The sequence below is a fragment of the Ahaetulla prasina genome, chromosome 1 (genome assembly GCF_028640845.1).
Source record: "Ahaetulla prasina isolate Xishuangbanna chromosome 1, ASM2864084v1, whole genome shotgun sequence".
NCBI lineage: Eukaryota > Metazoa > Chordata > Lepidosauria > Squamata > Colubridae > Ahaetulla > Ahaetulla prasina.
Genome location: NC_080539.1, coordinates 222,817,189 through 222,843,139, shown reverse-complemented (window position 1 = coordinate 222,843,139; position 25,951 = coordinate 222,817,189). Strand labels below are relative to the sequence as shown.

The 25,951-nt window shown below is 38.8% G+C and overlaps 1 protein-coding gene across 1 annotated transcript in view; it reads right to left on the bottom strand.

Annotated features, from left to right (window-relative positions):
* Positions 1–25,951, bottom strand: part of KCNH7 (potassium voltage-gated channel subfamily H member 7) — a 408,359-nt gene that overhangs the window by 138,896 nt on the left and 243,512 nt on the right. Inside the window, exons 5-6 of the mRNA XM_058191645.1 lie at positions 16,163–16,591; positions 10,655–10,869 (exon numbers count right to left, since the gene is read on the bottom strand). Of these exons, the coding sequence (XP_058047628.1) occupies positions 10,655–10,869; positions 16,163–16,591 (644 nt within the window). The remainder of the gene's footprint in view (positions 1–10,654; positions 10,870–16,162; positions 16,592–25,951) is intronic.

Here is a 25,951-nt window from a genome sequence, read left to right as displayed (position 1 = left end):
TTCTTGAAGTTGTAGTTGGGAGTTCTGGTGTTATGACGAATTAAGTATGGACGATATTGAGACGAAAATCAATCATGCAGTGGTCACTGTTTGAAAAAGGTTCTTTAATTTGTATACCGTAAATTGAGTTTGGATTGTTGCAGAAGATGAGGTCAAGGCAGTTGTTGAGTCTTGTATTGTTAGTTACAAGTTGTTCAAGACCTAGGTTTGTAACAGCGTTGTATAGTGTAGTATGGATTGGGTCAGTTGAACATTCATTGGTTGTCCAGTTAATGAGAGGTAGATTTAAGTCACCAAGGAAGATAAGAGGGTATGGGCAAGAGGTAGTCCATGTTAGCATTGAGGTTAGCATATTTATGGGTAATGTCATAGTCGGGGCTCTGTAGCATAGTAAGAATCAAGAGTAGTGTCAAGGGATAGGTCGCATACTATGGTTTCAGGAAGAGAGAGTTTATGTGCTACTTGGATATTTTTAGATTCAGTGTCTTTTGTAAAAGATAGCCACTCCACCACCTCTTCGGTTTTCCCGATCTGATCGATAGACTTGATATTCTTTGTTTGAGATAATGGAGTCAGGAAGGGATGAATTCAGCCATGTTTCACAAACAAAAATGATATCAAATGTGCCACTGTTTAATAAGAGGATAAATTCAGGTAATTTGTTGACTATGCTTCTTGCATTTATCAATTTGCATTTGAGATCTGATATGATTGGTGTTGAAGAGGTAAGGGGCGTGCATACCTAGTTTTGGGTGTTAGTAGGTTGGGGGTTGTGGACAATAGATGGTTGTATAGATGGTTGGATGGTAGTTTGGGTGTTTGGATGGATGGTTGTTTGGATGGCTGGTTGGGTGGATTGTTGGGTGGCTGTTTGGATGGCTGGTTGGATGGCTGTTTGGATGGCTGCTTGGATGGCTGCTTGGATGGCTGTTTGGATGGTTGGTTGGATGGTTGGTTGGATGGCTGGTTGGATTGTTGATTGGATGGCTGTTGGTTGGATAGTTGGTAAGATGGTTGGTTGAATGGGAGGTAGGGGGATGGGTACTTGGTTGAATACTGGGATGGCTGGTTGATTGTTATGGGTGATGGGGGGTTTGAGGTGATTTTTGATTGCAGGTTTTATTTTTATGCAATCAGCATGGTAGTCGATGTATAGGTTGGATTCACCATTGTCTTGTCTTCTTTAAGTTCTGTGCGAAGTTCACGAGAGCGTATCCTTTGTAGAAAGGATAGGTCAGGACGTGATCTAAGTTTACTGTAGGTAGGGTTGGATTTAGCAATTGAGTTTATAGTCTTTATGAATTTGCGTTTGCTGTCCTCATTAGTGCATATAACTCTACAAAATCTTGGTGCTGTTGTCCCATCGCTGTTTTTATATTCTGGTCCATCTCTGGAGACAGCAATTATTTCATTTGGGGAGATGGTTGATGAATTATAATTTCCAATGATGTTGTGAATCTTATTGATATCTGGTTCATTTGTGTTTTCAAGTCCAAATAATATTGCATTATTTATTTTTTGTCCTCTCCTTTGCATCTCTGATTAGTTGATTAGTATTTGTTTGTTGATTGGGTTGTGTTGTATTAATTTGATGTCTAGGTTGAGTTGTAAGTTGTATATTTTGTGGTGATAGATGAGTTTGGAAGAGATTTAGATCATTAGAGTTTTCATTTTTTAGTGTTGAAATTTGTTTTATCAAATCTGTGAAACTTTGTTCAATAACTGATAGAATTTTTTTTTCTAAGTTTTGTTCAATATTTTGAATTCTTTTTTCTAGGTTTTGTTCAATATTTTGAATTCTTTTTTCTAGGTTTTGTTCAATAGCTTGTAATCTTTTATCTATGTTTTGTTCAATAGTTGTTAATCTTGATTCTAAGATTTTATCAGCGTTTGATTTTCTGGCTGGCATAATGATGATCTTTCTTATTCCTTTGTTTTATTTTATTTTTATTTTATTTTATTTTATTTTATTTTATTTTATTTTATTTTAGTAATGATTAAGTGTCTGTCACTTAATCAATTATCTTTGATTTTATATCTGTCTCTTTAACTTTAAATGGTAGTCAATTTGGCAGTTGCTATGGTAATAGGGAGTTACTATGGTAACAGTGAGATTTGGCGGGAAATTTAAAATGGTGAGATAGGGTGGTTGGAGAAGCTTTAGAGGTGGCTGTAAGGGGGGGAGATCCAAAAAGTCAGTAGAGGCCGGGAGACTGGAGTCTCCTAGGAACTCACCAGTAGTCCTGCAGCAGTCCTGCCGATTGGGGGATAGGTTGATTAGGGTTGTTGTAAATGTTGCTGGGCTTTTATCTCCTTGGTGGGAAATTTAAAGTTTGTAGCAATGTGGGAGGCGATGATGGAGGGCGGTGATGGCAGCGGTGCGACTCACGGTATCGGCAGCGGCAGCGCAGTCCCGGTCTGGTGGGGTGGCTTTAGTGGTTTCGGTGTCTCCAGCCGCCTTTAATGCGGTAGCGGTGGTCTCGGTCTGGCGGCGGCTCTGGCGGCACAAGCGGTAGCGGCAATCCCGGGCTGGCGGCAGCTCTGGCGGCGGCCCGTGGCGCCACGGGCTGGCGGCGGCTCTGGCGGCGGCTCTGGCGGCACAAGCGGCAGCGGCAGCGGCAGTCTCAGGGCTGGCAGCGGCTCAGGGCTGGCGGCAGCTCTGGCGGCACAAGCGGCAGCGGCAGTCTCAGGGCTGGCAGCGGCTCAGGGCTGGCGGCGGTAGCGGCAATCCCGGGCTGGCGGCAGCTCTGGCGGCGGCTCCGTGGCGCCACGGGCTGGCGGCGGCTCTGGCGGCGGCTCTGGCGGCACAAGCGGCAGCGGCAGCGGCAGTCTCAGGGCTGGCGGCAGCTCTGGCGGCACAAGCGGCAGCGGCAGCGGCAGCGGCAGTCTCAGGGCTGGCAGCGGCTCAGGGCTGGCGGCGGTAGCGGGCGGCGTGGCTGCGGCGTGGCTGCGGCAGTCCAGGCTCCGGCGGTCTCCGACTCTTCGCCCACCGCCTGAGTCCTCAGCAGCCTGGAAGAACCTCGGCAGCCTCAATCCACGGCAGCCTGGAAAAACCTTCGGCTCTGGAGTATCGCCAGCAAGGAATCTTCGGGGAAACTGCTCTCCTAAGAGCTCAAAAGAGCCCTTTTACAGAGAGCATTTCTCCGGTGCAACCTTCCTGGTCGCCATCTTCCGGAAGTTGGAAGTTTGCTTCTACAAGATCACCTTTTATCTGCAAGTCAGTTAAAACTATATAATTGTGTGATCAAATAGTCAATATAGTCGAAATTTACTTGCTCTAAATTTACCGCATAGCATGAAGCAAAAAAAATCTGTCTCTGGGCACATTTCAGATGTAATGCCCAAAGATCAGTTTTAAAGTGCAAATGTTCTCCCCCCCACATCTGATGCTACCACAACCATCATGTAAGAGGAAAAATATAGCTGCATTGAATTTCACAGTGCCCATTTCAATAGGACACTGCTCTTCTTGAAACTTGCAGTAGCTTCCATATTCATTAAAAAGACATCTAATGAGAAATTCATGTAAGCGTAATATGAGAAAATAAAGCTTCACAAAGCATCTGTATTATATCATACTGCTAATTTAAATTGTTATTTTTCATGATCCAGGCGAGAACAATATTTTCAGTTTCTAAATCATCATAAGAAACTAGAAGCCTCCTTGAGATTTCAGATCCATTTATTTCTTGTGCAAATTATCCCATCTTCCTTTTTACCAGAGCTTACCTCCTTCCTCCTCCTCCTCCTCCTCCTCCCATCACCCATCTCTTTCCACTTATGACTGTATGACTGTAACTTCGTTGCTTGTATCCTTACGATTTATATTGATATTGATTGTTTCCTGATTGCTTATTTGTACCCTATGACTATCATTAAGTGTTGTACCTTATGATTCTTGATGAATGTATCTTTTCTTTTTATGTACACTGAGAGCATATGCACCAAAGACAAATTCCTTGTGTGTCCAATCACACTTGGCCAATAAAAAATTCTATTCTATTCTATTCTATTCTATTCTATTCTATTCTATTCTATTCTATTCTATTCTTTGTGCAGTTTTGATCCTGTCACCGTGGGTTAGTTTCATGCCACAGAGTAGAACCACAAGTATTTACTGTTTAATACAAGAGCAAGCTTCCTTTATTAATTATTATAAACAGCTTACAATATAGAGAGCTAAAACCATCCATAAAAGCAACTGAAGATTAAAGTAAAAGCCGGTGCTATCCTAATTCAAATTTTACTGTCTGAATGCTCTTAGGAACAAAGCTATCTTCACTAGTTTCCAATGAAGAATAAAGAATAGACATCAAATTCATCACACGTTGCACATTTCAGAGACAGGAGACTGCTTTAAGAATATCATTCTCTAACTTCCTACAAAGGAGGGAAGAGACACAGTACCCTTCCCTGCTAGGCTGGGTAGGGCAGATTTTACGTGGAGAAAATGACCCAAAGATAAGACGACCCACCCATCCCCAGCTGTATAAGGCTTTAAACAGTAGTGGCCAAAATTGTGGAAACCTTTTGAGAAAAGCATATTTTCTAAAACTAGCTAATAACACCACTTTTTTTTTGTAGTACCATAAAATTATATATCAATAAATTGAAAGATAATTTAATTAAGAATGCAATGCAATAACTTTTATGAAGGATTTGCTATTAGAATAGCAGTTACAGTATAAAGAAGAAAAGTGAAACACGTAGAAAAAATGAGATATGCAAAAAATATCACCATAGAAAAAACGAGATATACAAAAATTATCATGTCAGTTAATACTTAGTTGGGTAACCTTTACATGAATTTTAGCCTTACAACATCTTCCCATGGAGTGAACCAAGTCTTCTAGTTCTGCAGCTGTTATAATGTGAAACCAAGATTGAATGATTGCTCTATTAACTGGGTTTTATTGCTGGGTCGCTTCTGACTAACAAGTTTCTTTAGTCAGCTCCATAGATTTTCAATTGGGTTAAGGTCTGGGCTATTCCCAGGCCATTCCAGCAGTGGAATATGATTATTTTGGAAATCCCCAAAAAAGTGGTGTTATTGGCCATCAAACCTAAAAAATACACTTTTCCCAAAAGGTTTCCCCAATTTTGGCCATTACTGTAGGTTACCTCAACTTGTACTAGGCCTGGTAAGCTATTGGCAATCATTATAGCTTCCACAAAATTTGTGTGGTTCGGCTGAACTCTGGTCAAGAAACAAGCAGCTGCAGTTTCTGAGGCACCTTCACAGGTAACACTTTGTAAAGTAAATTAAAATAGCGATGTTTATTATACTGTATAAATAGAGCTCTACTCAGATCCTGTTCTACTCAGATCCTGCTATGTTGCTTCATCATGGTGGTGGTAATAGTGAATGTGTTCCTGAGCGGAGTGAGTGAAGAACGGGTGAGTGGGAATGTATGCCAAGAGTAACTACAGTACTTCCAGAAGAACCACCCAAAATGTGAAGGTCATCCCAGTTAAGACTACCAGACCCGCAATGATATAGGAAGATGTTGGATGAGGATGATTATTTTATTGATAACATTGGAAAATCTGAAGGGCCAAGTTAGTCAAGATCAAACTGGAAAAAGTCTGTTTTTGTGGTTGCAAAGAGTTGAGATGGACATGATGGCACACAATCAAGTGAGGGAGGACAAGCATATCTCTGTCTTCAGTATCTCCAGCTACAGATGGAATATCCATGGAACCAGAATCAACTGGCATTCTCTTTTGCTGGGATTCAGAGACTCAATTAGGCTTTGTCTCTCATAATACACATCCAAAACTTTCTACAGCAGGGGTCTCCAATCTTGGCAACTTTGAGACTTGTGGACTTCAACTCCCCTGGGAGTTTCAAAGTTGCCAAGATTGGAGACCCCTGTTTTATAGTAGAACCCGTTTTATAAGAAATCAAGAGACTGGAAATTCAACTTCCACATTTTTTTTCTATGTTCTCTTAGTCTGTGTTATACCTTATATAAGAAATGAGGAGGATAAAGAGAAGATTGTGAAACCTGGAGAAAAACCTGGTGTTTTTCAGCAGAATTGTAACACTTGCAGGTGTTCTTTGAAGATAAATTCTACAATAGCCTGAGATTAATTTAAAACCAATTAAATTAATAAATTTATTCTTCTGTAAGAGAAAATGGACCTAATTAAATGCATGAGGTTTACACAGTAATGGGCTTTAATGACATTCAAGATTAAATTTGTTTTTGATCCTGGCTTTGTTCTTTTCTTTGTCCTCCTAAATATGTCTACTTTTGACTGGCATGCTAAAAGCTGTGAAAACCTAGATCTGAAAAAAAACAACCCTTACTGTAAATGAAGAAGTACACAAAAGAAACATTCAAGGAAATGGCAAAATGAAAACAAATGAAAAGCAAAAAACAAAAACAAAAACCCCTTTCATCTGGACCATAGTTTCAAGGCAATCTGCTAAACAGGAAAATAAAGTAATTTTCATAGCATGAAACTACTTTTTTATGCTTTGTAAAGTTCCATGCACACTGATAAGTCCGCCCCCCTGTTTTTATGTATGTGTAATGGGGTCAGATGTTTATGTTTAGGAAATGATAGAGAAGGAAGTATAATGGGAAGGAAATACAGAGAATTGATTTTCTTCTCATTAAAAATGGTGAACTTGTAAAAGCTATTCCTGCAAATTGTTCAGTTTATTAAATCATAAAGAGAACAGTAATACAAACTAATGTCAACATTCATTGGAAGCGTTCTGTAAAGAGTTTTTGACCCCCTTGGCAAACACTTCAAATTTAATTTTGAATGAAGAGAGCTGTAGAGTTCCTGGCATGTTAAACTACAGATTCTACAGGAAACTCTATGTAAATGTGTATAAACGTGTAAAAGACGTGCCTATTAATTTTAAAAATATGTAATTTTTATTTTGTACATTTCTCCCTAATATAGAGTTACTAATAAATATGAATGACATCTTTTGGCATTAAATTATCTTTAATGCCTATAGAGAGCAGAATGGAGCTAGACTTAGGCTATTATAAGTTACACAAGGATTTGAAAATACTAAAATAATTTCCTTGTTAAAACACAATTTAATATGTTGACCCAGATTTATAAAAACAGCTAAGATAAATACAGTTAAACTAATATACACACATATAAATAAATAGAAATTGTAGCTATTCTTTAGTTTGAGGGGAAAAGTCTCTTTTTTTCTCATTTTCTGATAGGTTGAACTATGTATTTCTTGAAACTGAAGAGAAGTTTAACAATAATATTATAATGATAGATAATGTGACTGGAGAACTGTTAATGGAGTAGAATATTTGTGCATATGTGTAATCATCTGCTCCTGTTCAGAATTAGACTCTTGTAGAGCTGTGGCTGTGCAATAATTTGTTAATGGAGCCTCCATAAAAGAAAAAAGTAATAGAATAAAAAAGAGAGAGAGAGAGAGAGAGAGAAACCAGACTCTTAAGCATACTCGCTAGCTAGCTTCTAAACATAACAGCAATGGGACGATTGCCACAGAATAGAAACCTTTCAGCGGAAATTAGCCTCACCCCCTTTTTTCCTTCTGAAAAATTTAAAGCACCTTTAAATTTTGCTGCTGAAAAATTAAAGGACCTTTGAAGGGTTACTTCAATTGAAGCTGCAACAAATAAAGAGTCCCTTTGAAGATCTGCCAAGCCCTGATACTCACACATTGTCAAAAACAAGAACAAGAACGGGAACCGTAATAATGGAAAAGGGAGCTGAACAATCAGAAAATATTAGTATAATTTTAATAGATATGCAATGCATTATACTGCAGAAGAAAAACCGAGAAGAGGAATCTTCAAAGACTAGCATATATTGTATAATAAAATACAATCAAGCAATCAAACATAAATAAAATATGAAAATAAAATCTATAAACTAATCCAAATGACTAACCCTAGCCCTATGAACGTCTAAGAACCTATAAAAATGAACAGAACTGGAAATCTATTAAAACTGAAGTATGAGACAAAAGACTGGCCAGGTAAACACATTGTTTGCTTAATCTGCTGCCCCGATGTTCACAATTGATGAGCAACTTCAAGGCTGCTCTTCTTAAAATGGACTTGAATTGGTCAAAAGAATCATTTAACGAAGGAACATTCTCCTTTGACAGTCTTTCAAACAAAATTGTCTTCTGCAGGGTATGATCTAAGACTATGCTATGATCCATAAAAGAGATAATTTCTTCCGCTATGTTTGTTTATTTAAATTTATTAGCATCAACACACGTACACATCAGTTTTTAGATGCTGATGCTCACAAAATGATTTAGAAACAATAAAAGGCTTTTATTTTTCAGAGCTCTTATAAAAATCTTACTAAGCACAGATATCGGAAGCGTTTAGAGATGTTATTCATCAAAGAGAAAACCCAGAGATGAATAATTCAGAGTGAAAAATATCACAGCAGCATCTCTGAATTTCAGTTTTGCAGGAGGCACCTCTGAAGGATATTATAATAATAAACCAAAGCTTTTATTGAGGATGAGGAAGAAAATGAGAAAGAAGAGATAAAAACACAGCATCTATAGGAGATAGTGCGCCTACCTCTGAGATAGCATCTGAGACAGAAGAGAGGAATCAACCAACCCCTCCCCACCCAAATTAGAAGCAGAATACCTCCAGCCATGAACTCCTGCAGAAACAAGTTCAGACCAGTACGCGGAAGAATGAAGGTACCATCTTGTGCTAAGTGACAAAGGAATTAGAGTAGAAAAGCAGAAAGATCTGTTTACTTGACTGACCAACTTTAACAAGGGGGAAATAGTTATGACCATGTGACTTGGGTGGAAATTGAACCTACAAGAAATATAAGTATGGTAAGATCTCCTTGATGGTGTACTGGAATCAGTGCTCAAGTTACCAGCCTGAACTTCATGTCTTAATTTTGTCTCTCTTAAATAGTCTGACTCTTGTAATGTGATGTGCATATACTTCTTGTAGTCTATGTAACATAGACTACATCCTACAACATCTTGAGTCTCCAAAGACCTATGCAAGGGTCCTTTTTGTAGACTTTAGTTCAGCATTCAATACCATCATTCCAGACATTCTTCTAACTAAGCTAAACCAGCTACAGGTACCGGAACAGACTTGTAAGTGGATCACAAGCTTCCTAACAAACAGGAAGCAGCAGGTGAAGCTAAGCAAGATCACATCAAATACCTGTACAATTAGCACAGGGGCCCCCCAAGGCTGTGTGCTCTCCCCACTTCTCTTCTCTCTGTATACCAATGACTGCATCTCCAATGATCCATCTGTTAAGCTACTGAAGTTCGCAGATGACACAACAGTGATTGGTCTCATTCGAGACAATGACGAATCCGCATATAGACGAGAGGTCGAACGACTAGCCTTGTGGTGCAACCAAAACAATCTGGAACTGAACACACTCAAAACCGTAGAAATGGTGGTAGACTTTAGGAAAAACCCTTCCATACTTCCACCTCTCACAATACTTGACAACACAGTATCAACAGTAGAAACCTTCAAATTTCTGGGTTCTATCATATCGCAAGATCTCAAATGGACAGCTAACATCAAAAACATCATTAAAAAAGGACAACAAAGAATGTTCTTTCTGCGCCAACTCAGTAAGCTCAAACTGCCCAAGGAGCTGCTGATCCAATTCTACAGAGGAATTATTGAGTCTGTCATTTGCACCTCTATAACTGTCTGGTTCGGTTCTGCAACCCAACAAGAAAAACACAGACTTCAGAGGATAATTAGAACTGCAGAAAAAATAATTGCTACCAACCTGCCTTCCATTGAGGACCTGTATACTGCACGAATCAAGAAGAGGGCCGTGAAAATATTTACAGACCCCTCGCATCCTGGACATAAACTGTTTCAACTCCTACCCTCAAAACGACGCTGTAGAGCACTACACACCAGAACAACTAGACACAAGAACAGTTTTTTCCCGAAGGCCATCACTCTGCTAAACAAATAATTCCCTCAACACTGTCAGACTATTTACTGAATCTGCACTACTATTAATCGTTTCATAGTTCCCATCACCAATCTCTTTCCACTTATGACTGTATGACTATAACTTGTTGCTGGCAATCCTTATGATTTATATTGATATATTGATCATCAATTGTGTTGTAAATGTTGTACCTTGATGAAGGTATCTTTTCTTTTATGTACACTGAGAGCATATGCACCAAGACAAATTCCTTGTGTGTCCAATCACACTTGGCCAATAAAATTCTATTCTATTCTATATGACAACTTGGCTATGAGGACTGGAAGAAATTGCTAAATTTCACTCAACTTCATTTGACTTCTGCATATTATTCACAGTCAGGTAGGTAATCAGAATGAACTAAGACTACATAGAACAGTATCTGTGCTACTATATCAGATATACCTGAGTTAAACAGATAAATTTGGGATCTTCCACAGAATTCCCTTACAACAACATAATGCACAGTTTCCCTCACAGAGCCCTTTCTCTGATTAATTATAGATTTAATCTACATTAATTTCCCTCTGTGCGTGTTGCTAGAAGAATTATGATCGCTCTATTTCATCCAGAAGAATCAAACTGCACAAATCTAACAAAAGCATGAAGAGGAGTGGAGTGTCCACAAAAATTAGAGAAGAGGCACCATTACATATTAAAAATCTCCCACCTGTGTAACCTTTTCAGTGACGTTGTGTGTTCTTTCTTTCACTTTGGGCGCAATAATTGTTTTCTCTGATGATGGAGGTGATGATGCCTTTTTTTCATTTTTGATATCAGAAAAGTTTAGCGTGAGCTGGGGAATCTTATTGATGGTGCTGTATTTGTTGAGGTTTGAGTCAGATGTAGATCCTAACAGACTTGACTTGATATGGTTAAAAGGACCTACAAGAAAAAGAAGACTGTTTAATTTGATTGGCACATGTGCTCCTGAATACAAGACAGACTCCAAAACCTGGGTAATTCTCAGTGTCTTTTGTGCCATGGTTGTGGTTTTCCATCTGTGATTTCAATAACTGAACAGCAGCACAAATTACAGCAGTGGTCAAAATTGTGGAAACCTTTTGGGAAAAGAGTATTTTCTAAAACTAGCTAATAACACCACTTTTTTTTGGGAGTAGTACCATAAAATTATATATCAATAATTTGAAAGATAATTTAATCAAGAATGTAATGCAATAACTTTTATGAAGGATTTGCTATTAGAATAGCAGTTACAGTATAAAGAAGAAAAGTGAAACACATAGAAAAAACGAGATATGCAAAAATTATCACCATAGAAAACACAAGATATACAAACATTATTACATCAGTTAATACTTAGTTGGGTAACCTTTAGCATGAATTCCGGCCTTACAACGTCTTCCCATGGAGTGAACCAAGTCTTTTAGTTCTGCAGCTGTTATAATGTGAAACCAAGATTGAATGATTGCTTCTATTAACTGGGTTTTATTGCTGGGTCGCTTCTGACTAACAAGTTTCTTTAGTAGGCTCCATAGATTTTCAGTTGGGTTAAGATCTAGGCCATTCCCAGGCCACTCCAGCAGTGGAATATGATTATTTTGGAAATCCCCAAAAAAGTAGTGTTATTGGCCATCAAACCTAAAAAGCACACTTTTCCCAAAAGGTTTCCACAATTTTGGCCATTACTGTAGTGCTCTGCTCTATCTGCCTTTGTTACGTTTGTTATTCATGCAGATTTAAGTCTTACTTTGCTAAAGTAATTAACAATTACTCGGCTTCTAAGATCAGCTCTGGTGCCCCTTATTCATAAGAGCGGCTAGGCTGGCAGGCGTAAGAAACAGAATATTTATTTATGGCAGGTTTGTTCTTATGGAATAGGCTTCTACCAGAAATATGTTCATTTTCCTCTGAGAATCTTAAATTGGCTTTAAAGATTATGGAACACTGATGTGGGTCTATACTGACAACAAATACAGAAATAGGCAGAGTCTTGAGTACTTCACCCCAGCAGCAAATTCATTTACAGACAGTTGTTCACTTACAACATGGCACCACACAATATCAAAACCACCGCTGATGGAGACAAAGAGGAATACGTGAAGGGTCCAGATTATTCACCGATTGTCTTGGTGTCAGAACAATAAAACTGAATTGGATTTAAAATGAATCAATATTGGCTAGTTTCAATCATGCAAAGCTCAATTTGTAATACTTTTACAAGATCGTATCTTGAAAACTTCAAGTTAGGGTATCTCGTGAGGATTGGCAGCATCCACATTCTACCTTCTTCAACAAGTTTACATAGGTACAATCCAGCCAAAGTTCAAACTTTTAAGGCCTCCTGGGGTTTTGACGGAGAGAATTAGGCACATGCTCAACTCTCCCACTCAAATCAAAGCATCAGAAGGGAGAAAAGAAGACTGTTTAATTTGATTGGCACATGTGCTCCTGAATACAAGACAGACTCCAAAACCTGGGTAATTCTCAGTGTCTTTTGTGCCATGGTTGTGGTTTTCCATCTGTGATTTCAATAACTGAACAGCAGCACAAATTACAGTAGTGGCCAAAATTGTGGAAACCTTTTGGGAAAAATGTGTTTTCTAAAACTAGCTAATAACACCACTTTTTTTGGGGAGTAGTACCATAAAATTATATATCAATGGAAAGATAATTTAATCAAGAAAGTAATGTAATAACTTTTATGAAGGAGTTGCTATTAGAATAGCAGTTACAGTATAAAGAAGAAAAGTGAAACATGTTTAAACAATGAGCTATACAAAAATTATCACATCAATTAATACTTAATTGGTAGCCTTTAGCATGAATTACAGCTTTACAACGTCTTCCCATGGAGTGAACCAAGTCTTTTAGTTCTGCAGCTGTTATAATGTGAAACCAAGATTAAATGATTGCTTCTATTAACTGGGTTTTATTGCTGGGTTGCTTCTGACTAACAAGTTTCTTTAGTTGGCTCCATAGATTTTCAATTGGGTTAAGGTCTAGGCCATTCCCAGGCCACTCCAGCAGTGGAATATGATTATTTTGGAAATCCCCAAAAAAGTAGTTTATTGGCCATCAAACCTAAAAAGCACACTTTTCCCAAAAGGTTTCCACAATTTTGGCCACTACTGTAGTGCTCTGCTCTATCTGCCTTTGTTATGTTTGTTATTCATGCAGATTTAAGTCTTACTTTGCTGAAGTAATTAACAATTACTCGGCTTCTAAGATCAGCTCTGGTGCCCCTTATTCATAAGAGCGGCTAGGCTGGCAGGCGTAAGAAACAGAATATTTATTTATGGCAGGTTTGTTCTTATGGAATAGGCTTCTACCAGAAATATGTTCATTTTCCTCTGAGAATCTTAAATTGGCTTTAAAGATTATGGAACACTGATGTGGGTCTATACTGACAACAAATACAGAAATAGGCAGAGTCTTGAGTACTTCACCCCAGCAGCAAATTCATTTACAGACAGTTGTTCACTTACAACATGGCACCACACAATATCAAAACCACCGCTGATGGAGACAAAAAGCAAATGGGAGAACCTCCTAGGAATGGGTCACTTGAGGGCATCATGCACACCATGCAGGTTTGATGGAGACATTTCATCAAATATATTAAATGACATGTTGAAGAGGAGCAAAGGGGAAAATCCCTCCTTCGTTCTGCCTCTCCTACTAAATTTAGGCTATAAACACAAATGATAAGTTTGTTGTGGGGAAAAATATATGTGCAGAAAGGATTTTAGTTAGCTGGAGAAAGGAATGTCTCCATTTGGCTAACTTGGCTTTACATTGTTGTCCTGGTGAAAAGGACCAATACTAGCATGTAATAAATACGAACAAGCATGTTTCCACATGAAACTGCAAATGGAATTCATGCAAGCACACCTGAAGACTACAATAAGCTTAAATCATACCCCCTGCCATCCAGGAGCGTGAAACTAGTTTTAAGGAGACAAAAGAGGAATACGTGAAGGGTCCAGATTATTCACCGATTGTCTTGGTGTCAGAACAATAAAACTGAATTGGATTTAAAATGAATCAATATTGGCTAGTTTCAATCATGCAAAGCTCAATTTGTAATACTTTTACAAGATCGTATCTTGAAAACTTCAAGTTAGGGTATCTGCGTAGGATTGGCAGCATCCACATTCTACCTTCTTCAACAAGTTTACATAGGTACAATCCAGCCAAAGTTCAAACTTTTAAGGCCTCCTGGGGTTTTGACGGGAGAGAATTAGGCACATGCTCAACTCTCCCACTCAAATCAAAGGGGTTTAGCAGGATGTGCTGCTCGAATCAGTGATCAAGGAAAAAGCTCCAGGGAAAGGATGGGAACTTTCTTCTGGATAGACAAGTACAGGATTGGATTGTAACTAAGTGAGGCCAATGCTTTGAAAGAACATACTATGCATCCCTTCACAGCTTCCTCTGAATGGCCATCTATCATTACTCTGAATTTAGAGCAAAGAGAATTGTGATGCATCCATCAAGCAAAAAGAACAGTAATTCCTGTAATGTGCCCAGCTTTGTAAAGGTTAGCATGAGTATGATGCATTTGTACAATTTCTACAGCATGCCAAATAATGTGTCTTTCAAAAGCACCGGACAATAGAGGTTATAAATTTACATTACCTTTGACATTACGACCATTGTCTGTTATTCAGCAGAATAAAGAAAAGGAAAAGGGGGAAATAAACTCTGTATCCAAAGACTCCAAACTGATGATTCCCCCCCCTTCTTGGTTCCCCAAAACATTTTGAGGGAGCCAACATTAATTTGGGTGAATCAGCTAATGTAAGGAATGGAAGACTAATTTTCTCTTTTTAGAATTAAGAACCAAAAGTTGTCCTCATTCAACTGCTCTTCAAAATTTCCCAGTGTGCTCAAAAGTGTTTTCAAATTAGCTGGAACAGCCATTTAAATTGATGTGATATATCTCAGGAGTTCTTTAAATTTGGAGGCTAATTTGATTTAAGAAATTGTAATTGATTAAGCAATTTTCCTGGATTAATCAATAATAGAATGCAGTCAACCAACTGCTCAATTAGTCAAATACGCATTCTAATCAATCAGTTGCATGAAGATGAACAAGGGTTTTTATTTGCAAAGCAAGGAATATCTTCCTTCTGAAACAATATCCATGCACATTGCTGATTTGGACTGCCAGGTTGGGCAGGCAACTGTTCCCTTCAGTTAATACAGTGTCATCTTTCGGATCCAGGAATCACACCTTCTGTAACATGGCACCTGCTCTCTGGAATGCAATTCCCTATGAAAACTGGATAGCTTCCACCCTGTAATGAAATGTATGAGTGATCTTGATGGACGAAAGAAAGACATGCTACCCATGAAACAATCAGATAAGAGTGGGGAGCCTCCAATCAACTAATGGTCAAAGAAAGACACTTGGGAAAGACCGGCCTCATTCATCAGGCAGCGTAAAGTGGGTAGTTTGTTAAGGTAACCTTACAGTAAGGTAGAATTAGCTCGTCTAGTCATGTTTCCTATTTGGTTTACCTTGGTGGCTTTCTGGAAAACCTTAAAGACCTGGCCATGCTCTCAGGCTAAGATGGTTGGAGCCAGTGCTGGATGTATGATATTTGTTTTATGTGTTGAGCATATCTGCATCCATCTTCTGTTTGGTGTGTTATTAGGTGTTTATTTTTATGTTGCCATCTATGTGAGCCCCTTCCTCAAGTCAGTCTGGAATCAGGTGGTACCTAAATTGATTAAATGAGTGAGTGAGTGAGTGAGTGAATGAAGTATTTTCTGGAGGAGGGATTCCTCCTGGGTGCATGCTCTGGATGAAGACCTTCTGAATATGAAAATGGCCATCGCAGTCCGAACCATTCTTGTATTAATACCCCTTCACAATAAACTGCTGCCCAAATAATGAGGGAACCCTTATTAGGACTTACTCTCAAATTAGTGCGGCTAGACTTATAACACAATATGAGGCATATTGACTTGGAAATAAGCTTCCCTTTTGCATAGGGTCACAAATGATGAACCACAGAGTGCTTAATGTCATCCCTGCTATGGTAGAATTTCCTCTTAGCTCTTAAAGAAAAGAGACTTCAAAGGTCTTGTCCTAGTTGAATAAAAAATGGAACGCATGTGTCCCATTTTATTCCCAGCCGATCAGTTGACGTAATTCATATTATGTATGAATAATACTGATCACCCTCCCCCTTGCCTAATACCGTACCTTCACTAGCATGCCGATCCCTAAACATGTTCTTGGGATGGATGGTAAATCCTTCTATGTTGTGCACTGAAGACGCTCTCCTTATACTAGTAACACTCTCTTTTGACTGAGCAAGAGTCAACGCCACGCTGGAATGCAGCATATCCGGATACAGTCGATCCCACTGCTGTTTTGGTGATGAATGATCTAGAGGCCCAGATATATTCACTGGAGGTGAACACGTCCTTGGTTGAATGAGTGCCTTGGTGTCATCTCCTTCAGAGGGGCTGCAGCTTTCTTTCGTAGGAGATTTGAAGTGCTTCATGGCCATGGAGTTGTCGCTGTGTTTTGATGAATCGACAATCACTGCATCAGGATCTTCTTGTGGCAAAGATTGCTTTCGGTAGGATAAAAGACTCAATCCAGGTAGCCTGAATCCAAAAAGTTTGCCTAAGTAGGAAAGATCAGTTTTAAGAAAAGAAACCAGTTAACTATGACATCGTGAGCTGTTGCAAAATATTTGTTCTCTCATGCATTGCCCTTTGTTTACTAGTAAATAATAATAATAATTTAATTTTTATACCGCCCTTCTCCCGAAGGACTCAGGGCGGTGAACAGGCAGATAAAATAATACCATATATTACAATAAAAACACTCTTTAAAAAACTTATTCAATATAGCCTAAAATTTAAAATACAATACAAAATATAAAATAAACCCCAATAAAATCCATATTTAAAAACCCTATTTAAGCCAGTCCTGCTCGGAAGAATAGATACGTCTTCAGCTCGCGGTGAAAGGTCCGGAGGTCAGGAAGTTGTCGAAGTCCTGGGGGAAGCTCATTCCAGAGGAATGAACCCATGCTATTCTGTTCACAGTGGCCAGAAATCAATGATTCAATACATGATTCTCGGGCTGCTTCAGATTTGAAGGTAAAATGCTACTTTAGAAGTTGAGGCAGCAATGATAAGTCTAAATAGTTATCTAAGTAGGGAACAGACATCCCCCACTTCAGGGGTGAAATATTTTTTTTTTTGCTACTGGTTCTGTGGGTGTGGCTTGGTGGGGGGTCATGTGACTGGGTGGGCGTGGCTATGTGACTGGGGGATCAAAAGACAGAAACTCACTAGCAATGTCCTACTGGTGCAGGGTTGGACTAGATGACCTCCAGGTCCCTTCCAGCCCTGGATTATCCTCTGAAGCTGCCTCTAGTGCCAGGTTTGTACTCTTTCCTTCCTCTCCTTATTCCTTCCCTCCTTGCCTGCCTCCTTTCTTTCTCTCTCTCTCAAAAACGAACCCCCCCCACACACCCCGTTTTTCCTCCCAGCAGGCTCTGCTAGGCAAACCCAAAAACGGGAAGGGGAAGTCCATTTTTCCTCCCAGCAGGCTTCAGGGAAACTTCAGGGAAGCCTGCTGGGAGGAAAAACGGACTCCCCCCCTTCCCATTTTTTGGTTTGGCTAGCAGAGCTTGCTGGGAGGAAAAATGGACTCCCCCCCATTTTTTGGCTAGCACCCAGCTGAGCTGCGCGATCATCAGAGCCTTTTTTTTCTACTTTTAAAAGCATTTTTTCTTCGGCCGAAAAAATGCTTTTAAAAGTAAAAAAAATAAAATAACCTCTGATGATCGTGCGGCTTAGCTGGGCATGGGGGGGGGACTTTTGCTACCGGTTCTCTGAACCACCCGCTGCCATTTCTACCGGATCAAGTGATCCGGTCTGAACTGGGAGCATTTCACCCCTGCCTCACTTCCAATTTTGCAATGGGAAAGAGTATAAATTTGGGAGCTCACACATTAGGGAATGGTAGCAATTAAAGAAATTAACCAGAACCAAGGCAAGCATCCCTTTCTGATTTCTCCTGTCACTGTTTCTAAGTGTGTGCCCAAAACATTTCTTGTTTCTTGAGAAAAACACTGATAACTGACATTCATTTAGATACAGACTGCAGCAACTTTGGTTCATGGGGAAAAAAATCTATCCTTGTGGCTTGTCCTATCAGTCACAGTTCCCTCCTTTTCTCTGATTTTAATGGATTTTAAAAAATAAATTTTAAAATAAATTTAAAGCCTTGTATTTATTTAAAATTTATTCTCTCTAGAATTTTTTAAAATTTTATTTTGAAGATTTTCACAGCCACTGTGTCTACTACAATGGCTCATCTCATGTTTCTGAAACACCGAAGAAAGCATCCCAGAATTATCCCAGAGTTATTCAGAAAAAGTCACCTTTTCAGAGCAAAGAGACCTCTATTGTTGATTTGGTTTATATCAGTGGTAGTCAACCTGGTCTCTACCGCCCACTAGTGGGCTTTCCAGCTGTCATGGTGGGCGGTAGGGGTTTTGTCCGATACTGAAGCACTTTCCTTTTTTTTAATTTAATTGACTTTTAAAAAAAAAATATAGCATTATTTAAAAACATTTTCATTAGGTTTGCATAAAATTCCCCGTGACAATTTAAATTTCTGAAAATATACTATTTGTTTCGCCTGTGTATAAGTGTAGTTCACATTACGTAAGTGAAACTAAATGGCGCTATAGTGCAACCACAAACAAAACAGCCTCGTCCCAGAATAGCTCGCGCCTCTCCCCCCACACCACCCAGCTGTAACAGACAAGCAGAGCTGGTAGCCAGTGCCCTCCCCCAAACCCAATCCATGATGCGCGAGAGGCATGCGCAGACGACAATACATGGCGCATGACTGTGGAACCGGTGGGTGGTTAGAAAATTTTACTACTAATAGAGATACAAAAGTGGGCAGGAGGTATAAAAAGGTTGACTACCCGTGGTTTATATTGATATTCATCCATTCTTTTAACGTTGAACCTATCTTTAGGGCAGGGAATTATCTGCTGACAACTTGATTCAAGAGTACAATAGAACTGTTTGGAAATATTATGCTTTCAGTTTGAAGCACCTTAGGACAGTTAATTCAGGGGAAATGGCTTGCTCATTAATAGCAACATCCAAAAGGCTTACAACACTAGATTTAAACGCAGTGCATACATTAGGTGTTACTATTTCATCTTGATGAAACCTGGTAGGAGCAATGTTTTAAATTTCCAGGCACCATCACCTGCATATTCAATAATGAGAGAGGGGAAAGGGGATGATGGCTACTTGCTATTATGTCCCAAAAGGGAATGTATTTGTGATGTTCCTCCAAGGTTTTGGGTTACCTTGCTGAGATTTTTCAATACAATAAACCTGTGATGTTCTATTGCTCTCCAGCTCTGCTGCCTGAATACTCTTCCCCCCCATTTCCATCGACATATCCAGCCAAAACAGTGATGGGTTGCTCCTGGTTCTGTCCGGTTCTTTAAAACCGGTAGTAAAAGCGGCAGGAGGCTCCACCCACCCGGTCGGGCGTCATAATTGACGATCTGCGCATGCGCAGAAGCGCACTCCCGGAGCGAACCAGTAGTAAAGGTAAGTAGAACCCACCCCTGAGCCAAAGAGAGTTAATCCAATGACAGTCAATCCCTTATGGATCCCTCTGGTGAAAATTTATTTATTTATTTATTTATTTATTTATTTATTTATTTATTTATTTATTTATTTATTCATATTTGTATACCGCCCTATCTCCCGAAGGACTCAGGGCGGTTCACAGGCAAGTAAAAACATATATGTACAAATTAAGAAAACCATAATGATGCATGCATGAGTGATTTGGGAGGGTAGGAGGAGAAGAAATTGGTAAAGATAGCAATGCTTGAAAATTGACATTTGTTTATTCAAGTCCAGATTGGTTTCCAACATAAACTTATTGCATGCCCTAGAACAGGGGTCTCCAACCTTGGTCCCTTTAAGACTTGTGGACTTCCACTCCCAGAGTCCTTCAGCCAGCAAAGCTGACTGAGGGACTCTGGGAATTGAAGTCCACAAGTCTTAAAGGGACCAAGGTTGGAGACCCCTGCCCTAGAACAACGTATCAACTGAAACTTAGTTACATATTTAACTTCACACATAACTATCTCTGTTAATAGTTTTCATATATTCAGCTCAAACAAGATCTCCCTTTCTCTTTCTCTCTCTCATTTATATAGCCACCTATCTCACCCAAAGTGACCCTGATTGGCATACAACAAAGATAAGAACAATGAATAAATATATAAAATCACTTATTCATTATAATAAAAACATTAAAAATGATAAACAAGATAAACAAGAAAATAACAGACATGGGGGATGTTAACAATAATGGAAGACATCCCAAGTTCATCCATCTTCTGGGGTCCCCAGGCTTGTTGGCACAACCAGATCTTAATGATATATTTTAAAACAGGGGTCTCCAACCTTGGTCCCTTTAAGACTTGTGGACTTCAACTCACCGAGTTCCTCAGCCAGCTTTGGTTGGAGACCCCTGTTTTAAAAGATGTGTTTGTGAGGAAATACACTTGCAAATATACATTTTGGAAGGAAAAAACCTACAGTTATATACTGTATGCATTGTGATACCAACTTATGAAATGTTCTCCATTTGGATTCTTGGCTGGTACTTACATGGGTTTTAAGCCTTTAGTCAAGAATTTAATTGACTGCAACTCAATGAAGTTTTATCTGTTGGTTTCATAGTACAGCTCTGCATTAATGATAGTTTGATGGATTGCCACATAAACACAGGTGTTTTATGATTTATAGTAGTTTGTTTTATTAATTGTAGCCTGCTTTGAGATCTGTTAATCTACTGATATCATGGCCTTCTTAAACCTGGCATCTTCCAGATATGTTGGATCCATAATTCCTAGAAGTTGCTGATAATGAATTCTGTTAAATTGTAATCCCAGCACATTTGGAAGGCTCCAGGTTAGCAAAGATTGTTCCAGATCCAAATACATGTTTTAAAGGGGTATTAAACTTCCATACTTGAAAAAAATATTTTGGATAGAGTGCTAAAGTCACTTTTATAAACATAAAATTAATATTAATGTGGACTGAACAGATTATCAAAAATGCATATGTGTATGTTATACAAATGCTTAAAAATAAGTGAAAAAATAGAGCAGAAAAAATAGAAAGATAAAGTATAGTATATTGTTATAACTGGATAACATAAATGGTTTCTCTGTTTCCTATAGCTAAAAAGGCTGATATTGGAACATTGGAAAGATAAATGTGTGACCCGATTTATTAAATGGATTGAAGATCTGGTTACACTTGCTGACTATGAGCAGATTGCTTGTAGATGTAGACTTTGTATGAATAAATACAATTTATTTTATTTATTTATTAGAATTTGTCAAATAACAATGAGAACAAGAGTAAAAGAATAAAAATACAATGACAGGGACGATAGGAACATTAGTGCACTTATGCACCCCCCCGCTACTGACCACTTAAGCATGGTGTAGGGTCCATGGAAGGCAATTTGTGACTGAAACTGTGAAAATTAAATGAAATATAATGAAATATGGAAATCATCTAAACAAAATACAGTAGATTTTTAAAAGCAGATGGTAATATAACTATCATGTAATCCTTTCAAGTATCGTCTAATACATTTCTAAGTGTTTTAGAAATATATGTATTCATACACACTTGCATAATGCTTGTACCAGATAAGTATATATAGAATTGTAACTTTTCACTTTTATAACAAGATATTTATTTATTTATTTTGAGTAACTCAAAGTGGCAAGCATCTTTAATAGTCCTTTCTCTCCTGTTTTGCTCAACAGCAACAATGTGGTAGGTTGGCTATGAGAGAGGGACTGGCCCAAAGTTACCCAGCTGGCTTTTATCCTAAAGGTGGAACAAAAACTTTTATTATACTATAATATGCAATTAATGCTGATTGATTTTTTTTCTCATCCTGAAATATGGTGACATATAAATATGTACTGATGTACATGTATGTCTAAAGTACATTTTCCAAGAGCTTACTTTCCAACAGGCATTATTGGATAGAAGAGACTCTATGTCAGTTTCCTTGGAACGAAGGATGACAAGTATGGAAACAATGATTCTCTCTTTTTCCCTGCTTTGCCATTGTTAAAAGTTTTCAAATTGTAGAAGGGGTGCTAATGTCTATATAGCTCTCTCTCTCTCTCTCTCTCTCTCTCACACACACACACACACACACCAGAATTGTCACTATCAGTTCCCTCAGCGCTTGTGGCTTCTGCGCATGTGCAGAAGTGTCCAGGTGGGTGGGCGGAGCCTCCTGCCGCTACTGGTTTGCCCGACCCGGGGCGAACCGGTAGCAACCCACCACTGAAACATACCAGAATATTCTGTAATTAACTGTTGTTAAAAATGCTTTTTTGATGCTGTATGCCTTTTAATCTAATCACATGCATCTCCAAAACCAGTGAAAGATTTCATCTGAGGGCAATAATAGATGTTTATTAAAACTAGCTGTCGGTATAAATGAGTCAAATATATTAAAATATTCTATAGCTTTTATAATGCCTTTGAAAGTGAGTTAAAAAGTTACTCCATTACTAACTAATGACATTGAAGTTTGAACTACGGTAGCTCATCACAGCCTCTTTTGTGGCTTTCCTCACATTCTTGCAAGGAAAAAGTAGACATCTCCACACGCTCTTGTTCTATTTTAGAAATATTCATGGTAGAACAGATGGTATTTTCTGCTTCACTGGTTTAAAACAGTCATGTTAGAGTCTGTTGCTGATCAAGTTGTCTCTTAATTCAGCTGGAAAGGATATGCTTGGAGAGCATCCCTCATTGCTAATATTTTCAGGCACGAAATAAAATAGCAGCAGCAACATATGACTATCTTTTCTAGGTTTTTTTTTTTTTTAAAAACAATACATAAATCATTCCAAACTTTTGGTTGCCTGTTTTATTTTAAAGGAGCTATTTTTTGAAAACAAGCTACGCATGTGTGATGTACTGAAAATTAGCAACTGGACTGGTTTCCTGGCTTTTTATTCAATATGAACGGTATTTCGAATTGCTGGAGATGGAGTAGACAGAACACAGATTACAAAGATAGTCTCGCATGTTACTGGATTCTCTATGTCTGTTGTGCATGTATATATGAGAAAAAGAGGTAATGAGAAACTGTTTACTTGGAACAATTCCCATGACTTGCACAAGGAACAGCAAAAACAATCCTATTCCAAGCACCATTTAGTTAGCCTGTTAATTTCCTCATTTTTGTTTTACATATTTGTTCTAGAGCAGGGGTGTCAAATTCAAGGCCCGGGGGCCAGATCAGGCCTGAGGGGCCACCCTGGAAATGGCAAAGGACCAACCTACAGTGCTTCTGCCAGCGGAAACGGGCTCCTGAGCTCCATTTTCAGCTGCCATGGCCTCCTGCCACCCTCTGCCAGTGAAAAAAGAGCTCGGGAGAGCTGCCTGAGCTCCATTTTCACTGGCAGAGGGTTGCAGGAGGCCGTGTCAACCAAAAATGGAGCTCGGGAGCCTGTTTTTGCTGGCTTTTGACATCAAGATGGTCACGCCCGCCCTGGCCACACCCACCCCATCAAACACAACCCTGAATCAAATTGAGTTTGACATCCCTTTTCTAGAGCAGGGGTCTCCCACCTTGGTCCCTTTAAGACTTGTGGACTTCAACTCCCAGAATTCCTCAGCCAGCTTTGCTGGCTGAGGGACTCTGGGAGTTGAAGTCCACAAGTCTTAAAGGGATGAAGGTGGGAGACCCCTGTTTTAGATGGTTTTAATTTCTTATTTTTCTGCCTGCGGTTAGCAAATGATGCTGGATTTGATAAAACTGATGAAAACAACTGATAGCAATGAGGGCTATAATATTTTCATATTCAGAGAATGTGACTCTTAATACCATTTGCTGGAATGTCAAAGGATAGACAACAGCTTCCATGGAACAGGAAACATAGCATTAGCTAGAAGGGCACAAAGGAGCACCTGGTTGGCCACAGCGGAAATACAGATATGGCTGAATCTTCATCCATTGCTGGTATTTCAGAAGTTTTTCATAATACCTGGTATTTTTCATTACCAGAGTATCTATCTTAATGTGTTTGGCAGGTTTTTCTCTGCTAACTTAATGTAACATTTACCATCTTGCAATCCTGCATAAAAATGTTACTTCTGAATCTGATAAAATCTACTTGGAAGAGCAGGTGTCTACATAAATCAGAAGAAGCAAAGTGTCATAAATAAATTTAGGTTTTTTTTCTAATACATTCATTTAGAACAAAGTTCAGGGAATCAAGGGAATTATTCTCTTCTGTTTGCTTCTTCTATTAGTCCCTCCTGTGCTATCCCTACAGATGAATAAGGGAGATGAATATCTCCCCAATTCTTCAAATGATAAAATATGAAATATGCCCAAAAAGAATGCTGTTTCTCAGCTGGATATGTTCACTTCAAAAACGATAAACCTGTAGTCAAATCCCCTTGATGTTTTGCAAGATGGGAAGTAAATAGGAACATCTTTTCAACCCATTTGCTGCATTTGTTTTGCAAAGGAGCACAACTATTTTCAACTATTATTCTTTTAAGTTAATATATCTTCATTTAGATCCAGAAAACTTTTATTATATGTTGATCTGTATGATATATAGTTTAAGTAACTAATGATGATGTAATTATGATGAAGTAATTACGGAATAAGGAATATTCAGGGATCTGTGGGGTCCTATCCTCCAAATTTTGAGAGAGAGAGAGAGGGAGGAAGGGAGAGAGCGAGGGAGAGAGACTGTCCTGTATTAAGACAGTTGTCTGCTGCTTGAAATAAAACAGAACTTTTCATATCCTTGGGCAACTGAGGATGTTGATACAACTTCAAAACCATGGAGAATATCTATGGAGATTCTCAGTCTTTCAGGTCATGGTTGTCCCAAAGGTGCTTTTTTTTTCTTCTTCCCCCAAACAGCAACGGGACTTTCTTAATTTTTCTTGCAGACATTTTGCTTCTCCTCTGAGAAGCTTCTATAGTTCTGACTAACTGGTGAGGAAGGAAAGATTTATATTCTTTTCAGCCAGCCAGTCAATGACTCTCAAAGTGTTAACGACTGCAAAGGGTATAAATCTTCCCTTCCTTCTTAGAACTGAGGAACCTTCTCTGAGGAGAAGCGAAATGTCTTCAAGAAAAATCAAAAAAGTCCAATTGCTGTTTGAAAGAAAAAAAAACGCACCTTTGGGACAACTTGTATACTTGTACGCTGTATAGAAACGAAAGTGAAAAATAGCCTGGGATCACTTTATACAATCAATGCAAAATTATCAACTGGAAAAAAATATTTATTTGATTTTTAAAAAATTCTGCGTTTATTATCTTAATAACTCAAGGTGAACATACTTAATACTCCTTTCTCCTGCTCTTCACCCCACAATAGCAGGTGGGATGTGAGGTGGGATGGGCTGATAAACAATGACTGGTCCAAAATCACCCAAGCTGGATTTTATACCTAAAGCTGGATTAGAACTCACAGTCTCCTGGTTTCTAGGCCAGCACCTCTGGTTAAGGAAACATCGGCTACAGTGTTTTTTTTTCAGGAAACATTGGAACATTCTGCATAGTTTTATTTCAAACTTTACCAATCTGCCCTTTTGGAGGCAGTAAATCTGCAAAAGGAGATTTGTATCACAGTACTTGGATGTGCTCTGCCTTTGTTTTATGGGAAAAGTGCTGAAACATCTATCAACATGGACCTGAAAGAAACAGAACACTCTGGTATTTTCCAGAACATTCCATCTCATAATGATACACTGAGCACAGCCCTACTTCTTTCACATATTTTATTTTTAACTGGAGTTGCTTAGATCTGATCCTGTAATGTTGTACATTGAAAAATTAAGGATTGACCCTGGTCCAATCCCCTAATTTGAAAAAAAAAATGATGTATTTTTAAAATAGATA